The 18,233-nt window shown below is 37.7% G+C and overlaps 1 protein-coding gene across 2 annotated transcripts in view; it reads left to right on the top strand.

The window, feature by feature from the left end:
- Nucleotides 1–18,233, top strand: part of mybpc2b (myosin binding protein Cb) — a 76,492-nt gene that overhangs the window by 38,603 nt on the left and 19,656 nt on the right. Inside the window, exons 3-5 of one of the 2 annotated variants that reach the window (XM_034707230.1) lie at nucleotides 5,121–5,299; nucleotides 10,702–10,719; nucleotides 14,174–14,194. In XM_034707230.1, the coding sequence (XP_034563121.1) occupies nucleotides 5,278–5,299; nucleotides 10,702–10,719; nucleotides 14,174–14,194 (61 nt within the window). In that variant the 5' untranslated portion in view covers nucleotides 5,121–5,277. Of the gene's footprint in view, nucleotides 1–5,120; nucleotides 5,300–10,701; nucleotides 10,720–10,747; nucleotides 13,839–14,173; nucleotides 14,195–18,233 lie in introns of those variants that run through there. The other variant, XM_034707229.1, reaches the window with a different exon arrangement.

The raw sequence follows: 18,233 nt of genomic DNA, 5'->3' as shown, positions 1-18,233 counted from the left end.
CACCCGTCTGGTCATCCCTGTAGACTAACATTCCTTCCCCCTTTCACAGATTCACACTTTGACCCCAGCAGCAGGAGACTTGTTTCCACACTGACTCTGGCTGTTGACGTTTGCACATTTCTGAAAACTGCAGTCAGAGTTGATGACAGGTAATGAAGATGTGCCCAAGATTTGAATGGTTGCCTTGAGATGCCAAACAAGAGACACTTTGCTGCAAGGGGTAGTATCTTAGAACTACCCCTGTCACCATTATTGTCTGTTTACCATGGTCAGTAGCACTGTTTGTTTAAATAGGATTTAAAATCATAGGGCTGCTTTTGGAAAACCAGTCAGAAGGAGTTGAATTTTCGAGGCACATAACGGCAAGCTCAACCTATTTTGATAATGCACTTCTTGTTGATACAGATTTTAAATCTCTTAATAATTAGTTCTCATGATCATATATAATTAGTTTTATTACATATGATACATTATTTATTATTTAAAGTTATGTTTTGGGGCTTTTTAGCCTTTATTGAATAGGACAGCTGAAGAGAGACAGGAAATGTGGGGAGTGCAGAGCAGGGGAAGAACCTCGAACCAACGAGGACGAGGACTATAGCCTCTATATGTGGAACGCTTGCACCGCTAGGCCACCAGCGCCCCCGTATGATACATTCTTACAGATACAATTACAATATGTTTGGCCCATTTCCACAGTGGACTGTATTTAACAGTGCACTTAGTCACTTTAATATCACCCAATGTTTTGTGGATTGCTTGTTTTGAAGTCTTTTACATTCACCATGTTGACTTTTGGTAGCAAGAAGTAACCATATTTGGACAAGAGGGTGGAGCTTAAGAGTACCATGTGGTTGGATAAGTTATCAAAGCTAATCAGTGTGTTCCTCTGGCTAATACATTGGCTGCATGCAAAGATGACGACAGTTTCCACATAGGGAGACGCTATTTGTGGTGGTAGCTGGCCGTTAGATGTTTAGTTCACAAAAGCCAAGGCATCTTAGGGAACACAGTGAACTGGAAAACATCTCTTTTGGAAGAGTGAGCTGCAGCCGAACGAAACAAATCAGATACTTAAAATAACCTGCTTTCACATCATTATGCCCTGTTATCACACTTGATGTGAAAAGCCAACAAAAGTCCTTCTATACCTTCCCATAATTAAAGCAACACTTGAGAAATGCTGAACCATCTGACAAATCAGTAATAGCGGGAAGAAACATTAACACTTGCCATCAAGTGCTCACATCTCAAAAGAATGTTAGATTTTCACACAAATTAACAGCTGGAACACAGACTACTTGGACTGTCTATTGTTAACAGAAGAATACCATATTTGAGACTTGCATGAAGAAATCTCGAAAAGACATCAGTGCCACAAACTCATTTGGGAGGTTAGGTAAAGTGACTGTTAGCCAAAGTGATGGCCACCAGACAGCTAACAGCACCTTCCTGTCACTCAAAGCGGTCATTCTTTCATTAAACTTGGCATCAATTCAATATAATTCAAACTGTTTATTTAACCCCCCCCCACACACACACACACACACACACACACACACACACTGTACAGTTAATTCTGATGTTCATTTTGGCATTTAAACATGGGTCTCTATTGGCACTTACTCACTTTTGTGCTCAGCCTCCAGTCGCATTTTGAAGAATTGCACTTTTGGCCCTCTAACATCTGGACTATGCTTATTTTGGATCAACACATGATTTCTGCAATAACTTAAATCCATTGCTTCAACAAAAGAAAAAAAAATTCTATTGGTTTTCATAAGAAAAGCCCAAAACCAATAGAGCCAGTTGTTGACAACCAGCAGAGATTCGAGAAAGTTACTGCTGTGAGCCAATCAGTGAAGTTCAATGGCAACTCCAGGTTTTTTTTTTTGTTTGTTTTAGGTAAGTTTCACATACGTATGCTTCCGCTTTCTCTTTTGCCCAAGCTACCAAACTTTGATGGTGGCACTATTGTACCCCAAACCATGATCCTTTCTTAAACCTTACCAAGATGTTTTGATGCCTAAACTTAATCAAACTATGTCTGTTTCTCAACATTAGACAAGTGTTACAGAATCTGTGCAATACCACTGCAGTTAGGCGATGTTAGGTTAGACACTAAGAAGTAATCAATTAGGTTTCAGAGAAAATCAGGGTTTGGGCTGAAATATTGAGTCTGTTCTGAGTTGTTTTCATGCTTGATTTGATCCTTGGTGTCCTTTCCTGTATTCATCCTGCACGGACTAATTCTTTAATAAAATGTGTCACTTTCTTTACTACAGTACAAAATAAAAATTGGACGTGTTGCTGGTTTGGTCAGGGAGCAAAATTGCATGCCTAATGCCGATGTTTAGAGGCTATAGTCCTTGAAACAGACGGGCCGAGGTTCAGTCTCTTTACCAGTTGACCTCAAAGCCCAAAAATAAAAACGTGGAAAAATAAGAATAATGAAAATTAAGAATGGAAAATTAAGACACAACAGCTTCAAGATGTCACCAGAGCTTTGAATATCTTGAGTTAATATGCTTTAGTCTCAATAACTGCAGGCATCAACCAGGAAATAATGTGACTCATGATCCACAATAAAGGTTACAGTTCACCATTTGTAAGGCTTTAAAATCATTTTTAACAGGCTTTGGTGAAGCTTGAAATCAAGTCTGCCCAATATGAGAAAAATATATGTGATGTGTAATAACATCGTTCAATTTTGCAATAACAACATGAAGTGCCATAAAATAACAAAATAAGAATGAATATCACTCATCTGTGTTAAATACTTCATTCTGATTGGTCCTGCTCCTTTTAATTTACATAACCACCCACTTACTACGATATACATTATCATTCACTTTTAAGCTGTAACTTGTGGTTTTACTTTTTTCAGCTGTCATTTATGTATATTATATACAATATCTGTATTTATCCCATAGGCTGTATATAAACTGGACAGCCTCGCTCCGCCTTTTCCCATTGTGCGGTTTTGAAGCCAAAATATCCCGTTCCAGAACGCAGACATCTTGTACATTTTCTGCAGCCAGAGTCTGCGCAGTAGGGAATTTGTGCATTTTCACGCTTTCCCTACAGCGTACCGTCCCGAGTTTCTACGGCGTTTCTCTCTACGGCAGCTGTCAATCAAAGCAAAACTGTTTTTTAAACTCTTATAACTAACGAAAAAGAAACTTTTCAGAAAAAGGAGGCCTTGAACACAAGACAGTCAAATAATTACTACATATCACCACAGCATATAGGTGTGAGAAACATTTGTACGACGTGATTAGCTTTTTGACCTATACCGCAGCCAGCCACCAGGGGGAAGAGTTTCTGTGGAAGCCTCACTTCCAGCTGAGCAATCGGACATCCATTTTTTTAACCGTGTTTGATTTATCCCCTCTGAATCCTAAATAAATCTAAACAGAAGCTTTATTTCACAATCTAATTCAGGTTAGCTCATAGCTAGCTCAAGCTTCATCTGACTACATCAAAATGGAGTAAAAGTAACGCCATTAAACCCATGCATCCATGCAATAGGTTAGATACACACATTAGGAATGAGGGGGTTTGGGGGTTTTCTAAGCTTTTGGGCAAAGATAGCTGCTGGCATCCCTCCCTCCAGGAAGTTACGATTTCGCGATTGCAACTATCAACGCGGCCTATTTTTGCGCGGCCTTGCAATTTTATACAATCACCGCAACATTCCTGTAAATTTGACCAATTACCTTAATCTCAGCCCCTGTATGTCATCAGTTTCATCATCAATTTCACTTCCTTGGAACATAAACGTAAGTCCTCACTTGATCGGCACTTTTCAACAACAAAACACGCACAGAGAACGGGTGAAAAGAGAGGACAGCAGGCAGGACAAGTGACGATGACAACATTGTTATTTATAGATACTAGAGTTATTATCTGAGGGGCACAGTGTTCACTTGGTCACCTTCCTGCAGCAGGTGTGCTTTATGAACCAGCTCTCCCCGCCTCCATGCATCTGTCTTATCTTCATTGATGATTTTTACCCCCCGGTGTGCGTTAGTGACAAAGACACAACCGGGGACGTCTGTTTAATATTTGAGGTTTGACATTGTTGCCGCCATTACCGTAAAAAGCTCCACGTCCAGAGCTTGATTTAATCCAGTTTGGTGATATATCAGACACATTTAGTAAGTGTTGATCAGCTCCTTGTTGAAAGATGCAGATGCATTTCACAGTTCTGTGAGCTGACTGACTGAGTGCGCCTGTCACTGCAGGTGCATTCAAGGACCGTCGTAAATGTGCAATACAGACCTTTCATGGCATTTTTCTGTGAATCAAGAGAATCAAAATACAGTCACAGTGGTCACATCAAGAATGTTTTCTAAAAACAACTTTAATTTAGCATATTTACTTGCCCCTGATATATTATTGGGGGAAAAAAGCAAAGAAAAAAAACGCAATTTTCACCGCAATTTTTTTCAAAAAGCTGTCGCAAAATCAGGCTTTTTGGCCGCAACAATCCCAAAAAAAACCTGCAAAATCCTGGAGGGACTGTGGCATGTTCTCAGATTTTGTGTTAAGCTAAGCAAACCACTTAGCTCCTGCTTCTTATCCCTATGCTTGTGGGAGTGGTATCCATCTTCTCAAATCTAGAAAACAGATGATGGTTTTTCTGATAAAAAGGCACACAGTGTGGTATGGTCCGTTAAATTTGATCATTAAAGTTTTCTGCAGATGTGAGGCAATCAAATCTTAACCGCACTGTAAACATTTTCTATACTTGTGGTTTTCTTTTTTTGAATTCACTTCTACTGCCAATGTATCACGTCCAAAAGTATCAAGTGACGTGAGGAGACCACAGAAATATTTTAACACACTTGTTGATCCCGCTCTTCATGCAGTTTATAGGAGGTGACAGGGGTGAGATTAGTTTAACATCAGATAAAGTGTCAAAAAAAAGGGGTCAGTTGTTCCAAATCCCAGCGTATTTTTAAATTACTCCTGCAAACATTTGAGCTCAAAAGGTTTAGACAGTCCATTAATCTCATCATAAATGTGTAAGACCTCTTTCACCACCACCTCACCCTCTTGTCTCTTCACCTTATCACGCTCTTGCTCTGAATGCCTCTCCTCTTGAACTCCTTAAGGGTGTCGTCAGTGTCTCCTGCTCTCCTCGCTCACTGGAGGGTGTGGGTGACTTAAGTTCCAGGAGAGCTTTGAATAACAGAGGGGGGAGAAATAAAAGGAATAAGCACTGTGAGCCCCTCAGTCCTATTGCAGCAGAGAAGAGACACAGGAATAACCATGCCTGAGCCGGTCCCTGCAGGTATGCACATACTTTTTGTGTGAGCATAATTCATTGTAATTAGACTTGAGACAATGGATGCAGTGATGTTAATGCCAAATTTTTGTTGCCTTGTTTTTTTGGGAGTCTTTAGTAACGTGTATGTACTTAATTATTGTTCACTTTATTTGAGGATGTTGTAAGATGTGATGCGTTTCATAAAACATTTACATTTTTTTAACCAAAAATTATGCCTGGTCTATGTCTGGGTGAAGTTATGAGACATAATTATATTACGGTTTGTGTTTACATATAGCACGGGTTATAATTTGACTAAATAAACTCATCCTGTATCTAGCTCGTAATGTGCATGTGCCGGCTGTTATAGGATAAGATAAAATAGATGTCAAAATCTTGCTGAGTAAAGAGTCTTACAGTTGAATGTTAAGTTGACTAGGGTGGGTTAGGTTGAGCTGGGATGAGGTTGGTGGGTTAGGGGGATAGCTTAACCCCATATGACCCAAAATAGCTTTTCACTGCCACTGAAGAAAACACAAATATCAGATGACCTCATCGCATACTGTAATGTCAATGTGCAAGTAAAGCAGCTTTCAATCTGCTCAAAGTACTCAGGAGGACAGTGTGCAGGCATCAAGACAAGGCTAGTGAAAAATACATTATTACAATACAATACATTTATTAATGTACATCAAATAAGGCCTTTGAGTTAATATTTGATGTTAAAGTTAGTGTTAAAATGAAAACGAGACAAAACTGACAACTTCTAAATAAGTCATCCACCATAGAGCTGTCATCATTCTTAACCCGTTTATTAATAGTTTATAAGGAATTTACTGAAGCTTTATTGATTAATCACAAGCCATTGAAAAAGATATCTCTCTAATAAGACAGTCAAATATTTCCTCTGATGCCATTAAAAAGACAGCAGTTAAACATCCCATACATTTTGCCACTTGGCTCCTTGTTGTCACTTGTACATACAAAACTAAGGTTGGTCATAAATAATCCAATGGCCAGCACTGACAGGACATCACCGGGGTCAGTATGTTAATGACATCAGTGCAGAGAGCACAATATTATTAACTTGACTGGCGATCTGCCAGAAACAGCTGTGTGAAAGCTGCTGCAGCAGGTTCAGGAGTAAATAATGCTGCAAACTGTTCTCCGTCTGTGCATAGTGGGGATCAGGCAGGTGTCAAGCTACCTGCTGTAGGAACGCAGTAATCACTTAAATGTGATATCCAAAGTGAAATTTGAACACTTTTTTATTAATTTAATGAGCTACCACATGGATTTTTTGACGCTTATAGAGATGTGTTTTCCAAAATACTAAATTTATAAAGTAAACTCTGAAAGTTTTTCATTGTATTTGTAGTTAAAGATAAAATATAGTATTGTTTTATGTCTCACTGTGATGGTCTTTCAAATCATTCACTTTTTCATTATTTTTCATGAATGACCAAATGAAAGTTTTTAATGCTTTATGGGTAGTAGAAAGAAATTACATTAACCATATTCCTGCCACATTTTTTGTTTCCCTCCTAAATCCAATATACTATAAACTTAAAATTAAAAGTATTTTTAACCTTAGATAAGAGGCTGCCATAGCGGGTGGGTCAGTTAGATGAGATTAGTTTTCCAGGCCAAGGCAGTGGGAAGAGTGTTGAGCCAGTCAATCCCCTCTATCTAATTTCTACACCCATCGTGTGGTGATAGTGAGCGTTATCGGCTTTGTTGGTCTTGTTAGCACATTGCTTCTAATTCTACTGTAGATAATTTGATATTTTTCCTGCAGCTGGTACTGTGCTAATCTTTAATGCAGATATAAACCGGGCCATGTTTATTTATGCTTCAAGAAACATAACCAGGCTCTACATTTAATCACAGCCGCTGTATGAATCTTATATGGATGTGTTTCGTCTTTGCTTACTACATGTCTGCACCACTTGCTGCAAAGCTGTAAATATGAGGGTCAGATAACCTGCCAGTGTTTAAATCAAATCTCTACTTGGTGTTTCTCAGCAACGCTCTCTGAACTATTTGAAAGAACAGTGATTTTAAAAGCTCAGTGTCTTACTACAGTGCTGTGAAACCTAAGTCAGAACATATTAAGCCCAAACGTACAACATAGCACCGCTTATTTTCCCACATCATTCATTATTTCTACATTTACACCCAACATGAGTTGAAACGGTCTCAGTGCTGCTTCACCGAGCAGCCAGATCCCCCCCTCAGCTAACATCTAAGAATACTCAGCCATAACCCGTGACCTTTTCCACTTTCTTTTTTTTTTTTTTCGCAAGATCATAGGGTTTCACACACGCGAACATATCAGGTTATGCTGTAACCCCTTCTGCAGTCCCAGCTGAGATAAATCATTACGTAATCCATCACTTTCATCCGGAAAGTTCCTTCATGGTCAGCAGGGCTCGATGATCCCTCCTGAATGTGATGTGGTTCCAAAGTAGTCAATCAAGCACATCATGACAGTTTTTATACTTAGTGGTTGGAAGTGATGCTGTGAATTATCGTTGGAGTAACTTTAATTACGATGGCCAGATTAAACAGTATCCAGGCAAGAAGAAACCAAAAACGAGGTGAAATTTTGTAAATGTGTTAAGTCCAGTTCATCCTCAGGATTAAAAATGTGTTTTGTAAAAGCACAACCTGAGACCGCAGATGTAATCTTAAAAAGTAAAAGCCCTGTAAAATTGGAGGTGTCTCACGCACCACTCAAATTATAATGGTTTTGTAATAATTGTTTGGGTTATATGTGTAATTTGAGTGTGAAAATATCTTCATTGGAATGAAAAAAACAAAACATGAGGTCCTTTAAATTATTTAACATTCTCATTTCTTCACTCAACAAGCTGCACTAGATATAAGCCATGTCTGCAGCTTTCTGCCACTGGTAATTTTGTTTCTGTCTCTGCTATTAGTAAACAAGCTGACATACATTTTTAACAGGAATAATCTTGTTTGAGATTAAATTTCCAATTAGACTGAAGCCTTATAGACCCACAGTACATTATGATAATGTTCTGTTTATGGAATTCAGCCCACAGCTTCTTTATTCAGAATTGAGACAGTAGCGCTTATGAATATTAAATAAATGAATCACTCTATGGTTATATCTTTAACTTATATCAAAAGAACCTAAACTGAAAACTTTTAGAACTTTTTTTTTATCTTTGTCTGCTAAATATATATAAAAAAAATGGGGATATGAGGGTAGAAATTTGAAGTTCCAAACTTATAAATCATAGATCTTTGTTTCATGTAAACAGTCTTTAATGCTTAAAACTTCTGGCACCACGTCTATTAAATCAACTTGTGCCATTTCTTGTAACTTGATAGAAATTAAACTGATACTTATGTTTACTTTAACAGATCCACAAGGTATTAAATTATGCTGCTGAGATATCTTCATTACCTGATGTTGTCAAATGTCACCCAAAGGTTTGATAAGGCCAGGCCATCCAATATCTTTGTTTATGTCTGAGTCATTAAAGACGACCATAAATCAAGCCAGTCAGGAACATGGAGGTAAACAAACACCGAGGTGAAGACCTGTAGTACCTTGACTGACCATGAACGAAATGCAAACACCAAACCATGTTTGATACTCATTGTGCTTCATCAAACAAACAGAAGGTATGTGAGGACAGAGATGTACTGTACTAGAACAACCAAATGCTTGTTTACATGAAATGAGACAGAAATGAAAGAAATTAACAAAAAAGTACACCCAAGTCGCACAGCTATGATTCATCTACATCTACAACGACTCTGACAAGTTTACAAATATCTGAAGCCACAGAAAGTCTCTGAGGAGGACATTTAAACTGAGAGGAACAGCTGCTCAGAAGTTCATTACCCAGCTTTATCACAAACTTGTTGAAAACGATCAAGATTCTCACCCTGTGGGGGTTGACTTAGCAGATGCTGATGCAGATTTACGCACAGCGCAGGTGTTAGACCCTCTCACTGAGTACAGGAAGCACTTACACCAGTCTTAGAGGGTGTGCTGAGTACCCTTTACAAATGTTGTCCTCTGGTACAAACAGAATAACGAGTAATGATTCTCTTAGGCGTTCACAGCTTGGAGACATATTTAGCTATTGTGTATGATGGGGAAACAAAGTTAAACACAAACACACTTGTATAAATGAATTTTATTCTTATAAGAAATCAGCTATTTACATCCAAGTAAACAAAGTAGCCAGTATGTGAAAGGATAAAGACATAACCTATATTCTGAGCATTTTTCAAGAGCAAACTATTTAAATCATCATTACGTCTAATAAAATGCCGGTTTAATTCTACCTATTTTAGCTCAAAGTTTATGACAAACCTTAACTGAATCATCAAGCAAGCGAGGTCAAGTCTGTCTGACTATTCAAGGAAACTGTATTCAGCATAAGAGAACGTGGCTCGACTTCAGGAAGGTCACAAGACACCGTCCTTGGCCTTTACCATCTATTGCAGTTACCCCCCTCCCAAGAGACACTGTCTCAAGGAGTTGGGTATATTATCTGCCTCTATTTCAGACGGGAATTTTCCTTTTACCAGATTTAGGCCTCAACAATAACCGCCTCAGCTTTCATACTCAACACAAATGTACCATCTGTCATCAACCAAAGCGCCAATCTGACCAAAGGAAATCGCTCCACCAATGAGTGAAGATGGTGTGTTAAATTTCATTAGTATCAATTTCAAAGATCCATGGCAGGGGTTACACAGCTTAGTGGAAACTTCTTTGATGATCATTTCATATAATATATTTTCTTATGTAATAGGTTGTATTTCAGATTTTTGATCCAAGATGTCTAGCTTCATCATGAAATGGGTCGTACAACTCTTTCATTTGACTGTTTGATGTGAAAATATAAGAAGCACCCTAGAAAATATGAAGTAGTTGTGATTTGAATGGAAAATCTAGTTTCTGAGTCATCATCACACATATTTTGTTAAGTCACAAGTGCACTCCAGAGTATGTTTTACAATTTGCTGTTGTGTTATTCTAAATAATAACATATGAAAACAAAACGCTGCTTTGTGGATTACTTTTCATGCCTTGCGTTCGATATTGTGGTTTATGGTGCCTGAAGGGACAATATTCTGACAAGTTGGTGGAACCAACAGTTATATAGATTTAATAGGGGAAAAAAACATAATAGTAATAAAACAACCACAAACAAAAAAACCAAAAAACTTTATCTTTATCTTTAGCCATTCCAAGTACTGCAATTTTTGGCATTTTCTTCTTGGTGTCATTTTTACCTCCTGAGGTTGATGTTGACTTGAAACTCAAACCATAAACAGTATGATAAGAAAGATTTTATTTTGACATGTCTAATTTAATTTACTTACAGTTCTTGATCCATGTTCCTAATTGTTTCCATGTTTTTTCTATTTCACAGCTAAACCGGAGGGGGAGGGTAAGTCTGCTCCACACCATTTGCCTTTTGACCTTTTGTGTGCCTGACATTATCACACGGTGACTTGATTATAGCTCTCACATTTTCACTTCTGCCACATATGGATTGAAGTGAAATATGTCAAAGAAACACAGACTCTGAATCTCAAGGATGTTACTGCAATATGCACCAGTTCTTGAATCCTGAATTCCATTTTCTTTTCTAAGGATAATTATATTCTTGAATGCTAGCATGCTATGTATTAAGAATTCTCAGTATTTCAACTGTTTATCATCAGGCTGCCAAATCTGTTTACTCAACTGTCTTCAATGGTGTAAAAACACATACTCAGAATGGGAAATATGTTCTAGGTTTTCACAAGCCGTAGTTTAGTGTGGTCGTGTTTCAGTAGTCAGAATTTCATGTTTGACAAACTGATAAAATCTATTAGCTCAGCTGTCGTAGCACGTCAAATATAGATTTTCTAATAAAGCTACTGCAGTATTATCTTCCACTTCTATTTCTAACAAAAGTCCACTTATTTTAGCCCCAGAAGAGACAGCAGCAGAGGGTGAGGGACATCGATTTTGCTTTTCTTTATCCCTTTTCTGTGACTTTGAGTGATCCAGTGCATTTACACAGTGTTTACTTGTGACATGGAGTGGGTCTGAGCTAAACTGAGTGTTGAACAAAAATGCATTGAAACCAATCAGTCAGGGTAATTATCTGAATAATGCATACCAAGTGGTATTGCTATAGATAATAAGTAAAGCAATTACTGAGTCAAGAAGATAGGCCTATAAGTGAATCACATCATATGAGACAACATAAAGCTGCTGAAGGGGGATAATGCAATTAGTATGCCACTTTGATTGAGTGTTTGCATTTCATAGCTAGCCTACAGCATGTGTCACGTGTTAGCTGAAACCACATCTCCAACATGTGGTAACAGATTTAATTTCTTCAATGTACTGTTGCAATGAAGTGTCAAAACTGAGTGAAATGATGTTACACATGCATGTATTTATTGTGGCTCATCAGATGTCATCTGTTTTGTTGACTGTTCTCATGGGAATGAATGTTTTTGTTTCCTTAAAGTGATTTAGAGGTTTTAACATGCTGGACCTTTGAATTGTGGAGTGATGATCCATGTGTATGCAGACGAGACATTCTGTGTTGATTTTATTGTTCACCAAGTGACTGCAACTGGATGCATTTTATATGTCTGTTAACTCAGTGACCGTTGGGTCACATTTTACTGCAGGCATGTGGAATGTGAGACGTCTTCAGGAGTTCCTTGTCTTTGAGTTTTGGTTGAGTTGTGTGGTTTTGGTGTTCCTCCTGATAATACAAGTTCTGATGACCTGATTTCAAACACTTAACCCTGATCTTTTATTCCAAAGCTACACAACAGCCAGCACAAGATGGTAGGCCCCTCTACTGTCCGCAATTATTACATACTTTAAATCAACTTTTCCTCAGCTACCTCAATTATAAGTGGATAACGTGAATAGTTACAGTAAATATCAGAATCCAAGCTAATTTTCATTCATTTTTCTCAGATGCACCCCCAGCAGATGGAGGTAAGACAGAGTCCTGGACGTTGAAGTTGTGGGTGCATTTTCGGATATGACTTTGCACTTTTGGTTGAGTTTTCCCGAGGTGTTTGATCTTTTTGTTCTTTGAAGTATAAACTGTAGATAGAAATAAACGTAACAATTTTTTTTTTATTTGCACAGCTGAACCGCAGCCAGCACAAGATGGTAGGCTCCTCTTAGCGTCAGTAGATATTACATACTTTTTATATAACTAGATAAAGTGAATACCCACAGTAGATACTGAAGCCAAAACTAATTCTCATACATTTTCCTTAGATGCATCTCCTGCAGCCGGAGGTAAGACAGAGTCCGAGACATTCAAATAGTGGGTGCGTTTTCAGAATGTCTTTGGAATTTTGGTTGAGTTTTTCTGGAAACGCTTGTGACATTCCCAGCCTGATTTTTTTTCTGGAGATTTAAAATGAGTTTTTTGTATTTGTAAACATAAATCCCAGCCAGCATGAGCTGGTAAGTCCCTCCTCGTGTCACTAAATATTACACATTTTCTCTGACTGTATGACTTAAAATAGTTGAAATATTAACTTAATATCAGAACCTAAGCTAATTTCTATTCATTTTCTTAGATGCACCCCCAGCACAAGAAGGTAAGACAGTCTCCTGTTCAATAAGGTTGAGGGTGCACTTTAAAAAAATCTTTGCACTTTGGTCGAGTTTTTCCTGAGATGGTTGGTCTTTGTGACATTCCAAAATATAGTGTTCTGAAGATTTGTTTTAATGACCTTACTACATTTTTTTTGATTTGCGCAGCTGAACCGCAGCCAGCACAAGATGGTAGGCTCCTCTTAGTGTCAGTAGATATTACAAATGTTATATGAATGGATAAAGTGAATACCCACAGTAGATCTTGAAGCCAAAACTAATTATCATACATTTTCCTTAGATGCACCTCCTGCAGCCGTAGGTAAGACAGAGTCCTAGACATTCAAATAGTGGGTGCTACTATCTTTAAACATTTTTCTTTAGCATCTCAGCTACCATTGCTCACTAAATATAGTTTTAGAAATTACAGTCAATATCAGAGCCTAAGCTTATTCTCATTCATCTTCCTTAGATGTACCTCCAGCAGAGGGAGGTAAGACAGATTCCCGGATGTTGAAGTTGTGGGTGCATTTTTAAAAATGTCTTTGCACTTTTGGATGAGTTTTCTGTTGTTGTTCTGTTGTGGGTTTTTTTATGTTTGATCTCGAAGTAAATGTGACGACCTAATTTCCAACACTTTTTCAAAAATGTCTTTGCATTTTGGTTGGGTTTTTCTGGAGATGTTGGTTTTTGTGTTTCTTCCAGTAAGTGTTCAGATGACCTGATTTCAAACACCTAACCATGATTTTTTATTTGCCCAGCTACACCGCAGCCAGCACCAGATGGTAGGCTTCTATTAGCGTCAGCAAATTATTCACATTTTTTTACCCACTTTTTCCTCAGCTTCCTCAAGTATGACTTAATTTAATGTAAAAATGACAGTCAAACTCTTTAACTCATCATTTAACTCATTGTTCTCAGATGCACCCCCTACAGAAGGAGGTAAGACAGATTCCCAGACGATGAAGTTGTGGGTGCATTTTAAAAAATGTCCTTGCACTTTTGGATGAGTTTTCTGTTGTTGTTCTGTTGTGGTTTTTTTTTTTTATGTTTGATCCTGAAGTAAATGTGACGACCTGATTTCTATCACTTAACAATAACTTTTTATCTGCACTGCTAAACCGCAGGCAGCAAAAGAGGGTAGGCCTCTTTTAATCAGCAAATAATTCACATTTTCCATTAACTTTTTCCCTCAGCTCCCTCAAGTTTGACTGAATATAGTTAAAAAATTAACATTTATATGAGAACCCAAGCTAATTTTCATTAATTTCCCTTAGATGGACCCCCTGCAGACGGAGGTAAGACAGAGTCTTGCAAATTAAGGTTGTGGGTGCAATAGTCTGTGTATAATTCAACACATGTATTCACACGAGTGTATACATGTGCAACACAGTGTGAAAATTTGAATGACTGCTTGACTTGTGTATTGTATCGTTTTAAAGTCCAACAGGTCAGTTCCAAGTTGACTAGAATAACATTTTGCTATGTATTTTTGTACATACCAAGAATGCATGAATTGATGTTAAGAGAGAATGTTACAAGTGATCAGGTCAATTTCCTTTTATGATCAGGGGTGGAGCCAGACTTTTTGACTTGGTCAAACTGGGGCACTGGCTTTTGGAGGGTTGGACGTCTATCTATCTATCTATCTATCTATCTATCTATCTATCTATCTATCTATCTATCTATCTATCTATCTATCTATCTATCTATCTATCTATCTATCTATCTATCTATCTATCTATCTATCTATCTATCTATCTATCTATCTATCTAAATGTATCATATCCACTTAGACTTATAACATTTAAGTACCAGAGTGGAAAAATCTAAATCTTTTTTAAAAACTTAACATTTTTAAGGACTTAAAAAGAAAAAGCCACAAACCTTTAAAGACCAACAAAAGAAAATGTGTGACATCTGAAGAAAGCTACTAGCAGCCTTCTGCAACACAGCCCAAAAACGTGTTTTTAACATGAGTCCTTCCTTTTACAAGGTAATAAGCAAATCAGAGTTAAGAATTTTAAGGGAAGCTAATAGGGTGGCCCATCAGATTTCAAGGGGGCAATGGCCACCCCTGACCTCCTGGTTCCGCCCCTGTGGATAATATTTGCAATGATTATCAAGTTATGTTGCTTTTTTTTTTTGCATAGGACAACAATATACATGTTTCATTGAATATATGCATGAAATTACAGTCTACCTCTGTGTCTGCAATCAAAATGTTGTTTTCAGAGCAAATATTTATACAGAAATCTGAAGTATTTTTTCAGATAACTAACTTTTGTTATTTTCGAATGTATAAATGTTAAAGTTAAATATATCTGTAAATAAAAAGGAATTAATGCAAATCAGATTTTGTCTTTGCAAATACAAAAAAAATCTACTTTTAAATCTAGATGTTGAGCTGAATGTGAGTAGAGCCAATGCTGGAAATATGAACAAGTCTCTGTTGGCCATATCTCAGTGACACTAAACATCCATTGCACCAATTACAACACTTTCAAATCAAAAGCCAAACTTTTGGATTTGCCACTAAACTGTGGACCTTCTTAACAAAACGTTCGGATTAAAATGCTAAATTTGTAAAACAAGAACCATGTTCTGTCTGGCTTTCATTCATTTCTGTTATATTTTGTATATTTTACTGTTGAATTTAGTTTTACATAGATAGTTTTGCTCTCATATGTATTTGTCAAGATTGTATAAAGTTACTCTTGAACATTCTCTGATTGCTTTATAAAGGCACAGAAGTATCCTCATGTATGTAATTTTCAGGTGATTTAGAGTAGGTGCAAAATGGTCAGTTTTGTAGTTGCTGCTATATTTTCAAATGTAAGCATTATTTTAAGCAGTGTTTTTTATCCATATGTTGTGGTGTTTATATATATATATGTTGTGGTGTGTATTTTTACTTCTGGTATTTTTTCTTTATATTTATCAAACTTTGGCATGCTGTAACATAAGACATGTCATAACACTTCCACTTGTGTGTGCAAGATGAAATGTATGTTTATGAACTGTGATGTTGCATGGTGCTTCTGTTTCATGTTCATTGGTTTTGCTGCAACTGTATACGTTGTCTCTTGTGCAAAAACAAAATATTACTTCAAAGCTGCTTTTTTCAGTTAAGTTTGCTTCCTTGTCTGCAGATGAGTTAGAAGTTGATGAGTATGGTAAGGAAAAGAGCAACATTCATGTGTCCGATAATCATTTACTTTTGCCCCTCCAAAAGTATAACATGAGTGTTGGTATTATGTGCTGGACTAGATGTCACATAATATATATAGAGTGTAATAGACCTCTTTCTTAATATTTGAAATTATCTTCAATTCGTCATCTTGGACTGAAGCTAATTAATTAAAAATCTTTATTCTGGATACTATTTCAATTCCTATTCTGATATCTTAAGTATTCATCAATCTTGACAATCCCTCCAATAACCGTGTGCAAGACAATCTTAACATTGGAGGAAAAAGTTAAATGCTGACATTTTACAAGACTTAGATTACACTTTTCACACACCACATTATTCTTGGATGTTATTTTCACACACTAATTATCCTGAAGACATTATTTTTGGGGCTTCTTGGTAACATTATCATGATGCATTGCCTGGTGTACTTGCCAATACCCTGTTTTGCATTTTACTCAGTATTAGAATCTGAAACCAGCATTGGAACAGATCTAATATCTTTGAGATCGATGAAAATTATGGTTAAAATCTTTGTTTGGGGCCAAGACAAAGTGATTTTATTTTTAGTTTAGGATTGCTACTGCAGGGAAAGTAGCTTAAAAAATGTTGCTAGTTATGTCTTGTCAGCAAATTAATTTCCCCATATGAGAATTGTTGCCCATTCCATCTGTGACCTATGATATCAACTCTCTGCTGCCTTTGTCCCCTTGGCAATTTGAACAATGAGAGTAGAAACACAGCTGTGGTTCATGAGAAACAGTCATCAAAGAACAATGGCATCTGTGGCTGCTAACATATCAAGTGTCCTCTGATCTGTTGACACTTGTATTGTTGTTCCTTAACATTACGCCCCAGCCAAGCAGGAAACTGCAAGGACAGCTCAAGCAGTGATGTCATCCAAGATATCATGGTCAGCACATCAAACTGTGCAAATTCTGAATACTGCGTCATGTCTTAGTCTTTATCCCATGCATAAAGAGCTGTAGGTTATCGACAGACTAAACTGCAGTTGTAATTCCCAGCCATACAGTGTGATTCATAAATCATCCTTCTGAAAAATGTTGGTAATGCACCACAACTCAAAGTTTAACAAGGGAATTCAAGAGCCATGACTCACAATGCAAAGGGTGCCCCTGTCTGCCATGGTCTTTCAAGGGCACAGCTCCCAGAGCGATACATTGGACATCCACTCTGTCTGGACTGATTAGGAGTAGATTGGATGGAGAAGGGTTATGGAAGTGCCAAGACTTCAGGGAGCTAAAGGCAGCTAATGCCTGCGGTGCCCTTGAAATGTTCTGTGAGTGAATTGTCCTGTACCTGGTGTGCCTAAGGGTGGACTCTGACATTAACATTATTTTTCTTTTCCCTCATGGACACTTGGGTGAGGTTTAACTATAGTGGGACCTGTCTAGGCCATAATCTGCTAAAGATTCTGAGAGCTTTGCTGAGAAGTCTGCACTGCATAACCAGGAAGCAAGTAGGATGGCCAAATTGTCCATCATGGCTGCTTTTGGCCAAGTTTTTTGACCAGGAGAAATGTTCAGCAAAGGAACCCTCCATAGGTGACATGACAGCTTTGTGTTCTCACAATAAGGTTGCTATCTTGGGTTTGCCCTGAAATATGTCCTGCTCAGCAAAGCTGGGTCAAGCATCTAGGGTGAGCTTATTAAATGTTAAGTTTAGTTATATGTCATCTCCATAAATTCCTAATGGAACGGGTCCTGTGAAACTGGTCCTATATTAGTGCTTCCTCCTGTCCATTTATCTCTCTCTACCATTTATGAGTGCACATTAAATCATCTCTGCTGCATTTCGAGAATGTCCCTAAATGATGGGCAGATGTCCCAGTTGGAGGTCAGCGCGAGGTCTGTCACATATTGTGGAAAGATACAAGCACAGTGGCGGAGCATGACTAGGGAAGTGTGGAGCATGAAACAAAGAGGAGAAAGGGCATAAAAAGTCAAACTCTTCACAATTTGCCACATTCACAGCCACTTTTCTCTGAAGTCTTGCTGACATAGACTTATTAACTCATAAGACATAGTTAGACATCAGCTTAGGTTAGCATCCACCACTTCCTAGCTATCAAAACCATTTGATAGTGTTACAAGAATGGACTGTAAAAATTCACCCCCGTACAG

This window comes from Notolabrus celidotus, chromosome 18 (assembly GCF_009762535.1).
Source record: "Notolabrus celidotus isolate fNotCel1 chromosome 18, fNotCel1.pri, whole genome shotgun sequence".
Classification (NCBI taxonomy): Eukaryota; Metazoa; Chordata; class Actinopteri; order Labriformes; family Labridae; genus Notolabrus; species Notolabrus celidotus.
This window is presented reverse-complemented; position numbering and strand designations above follow the sequence as displayed.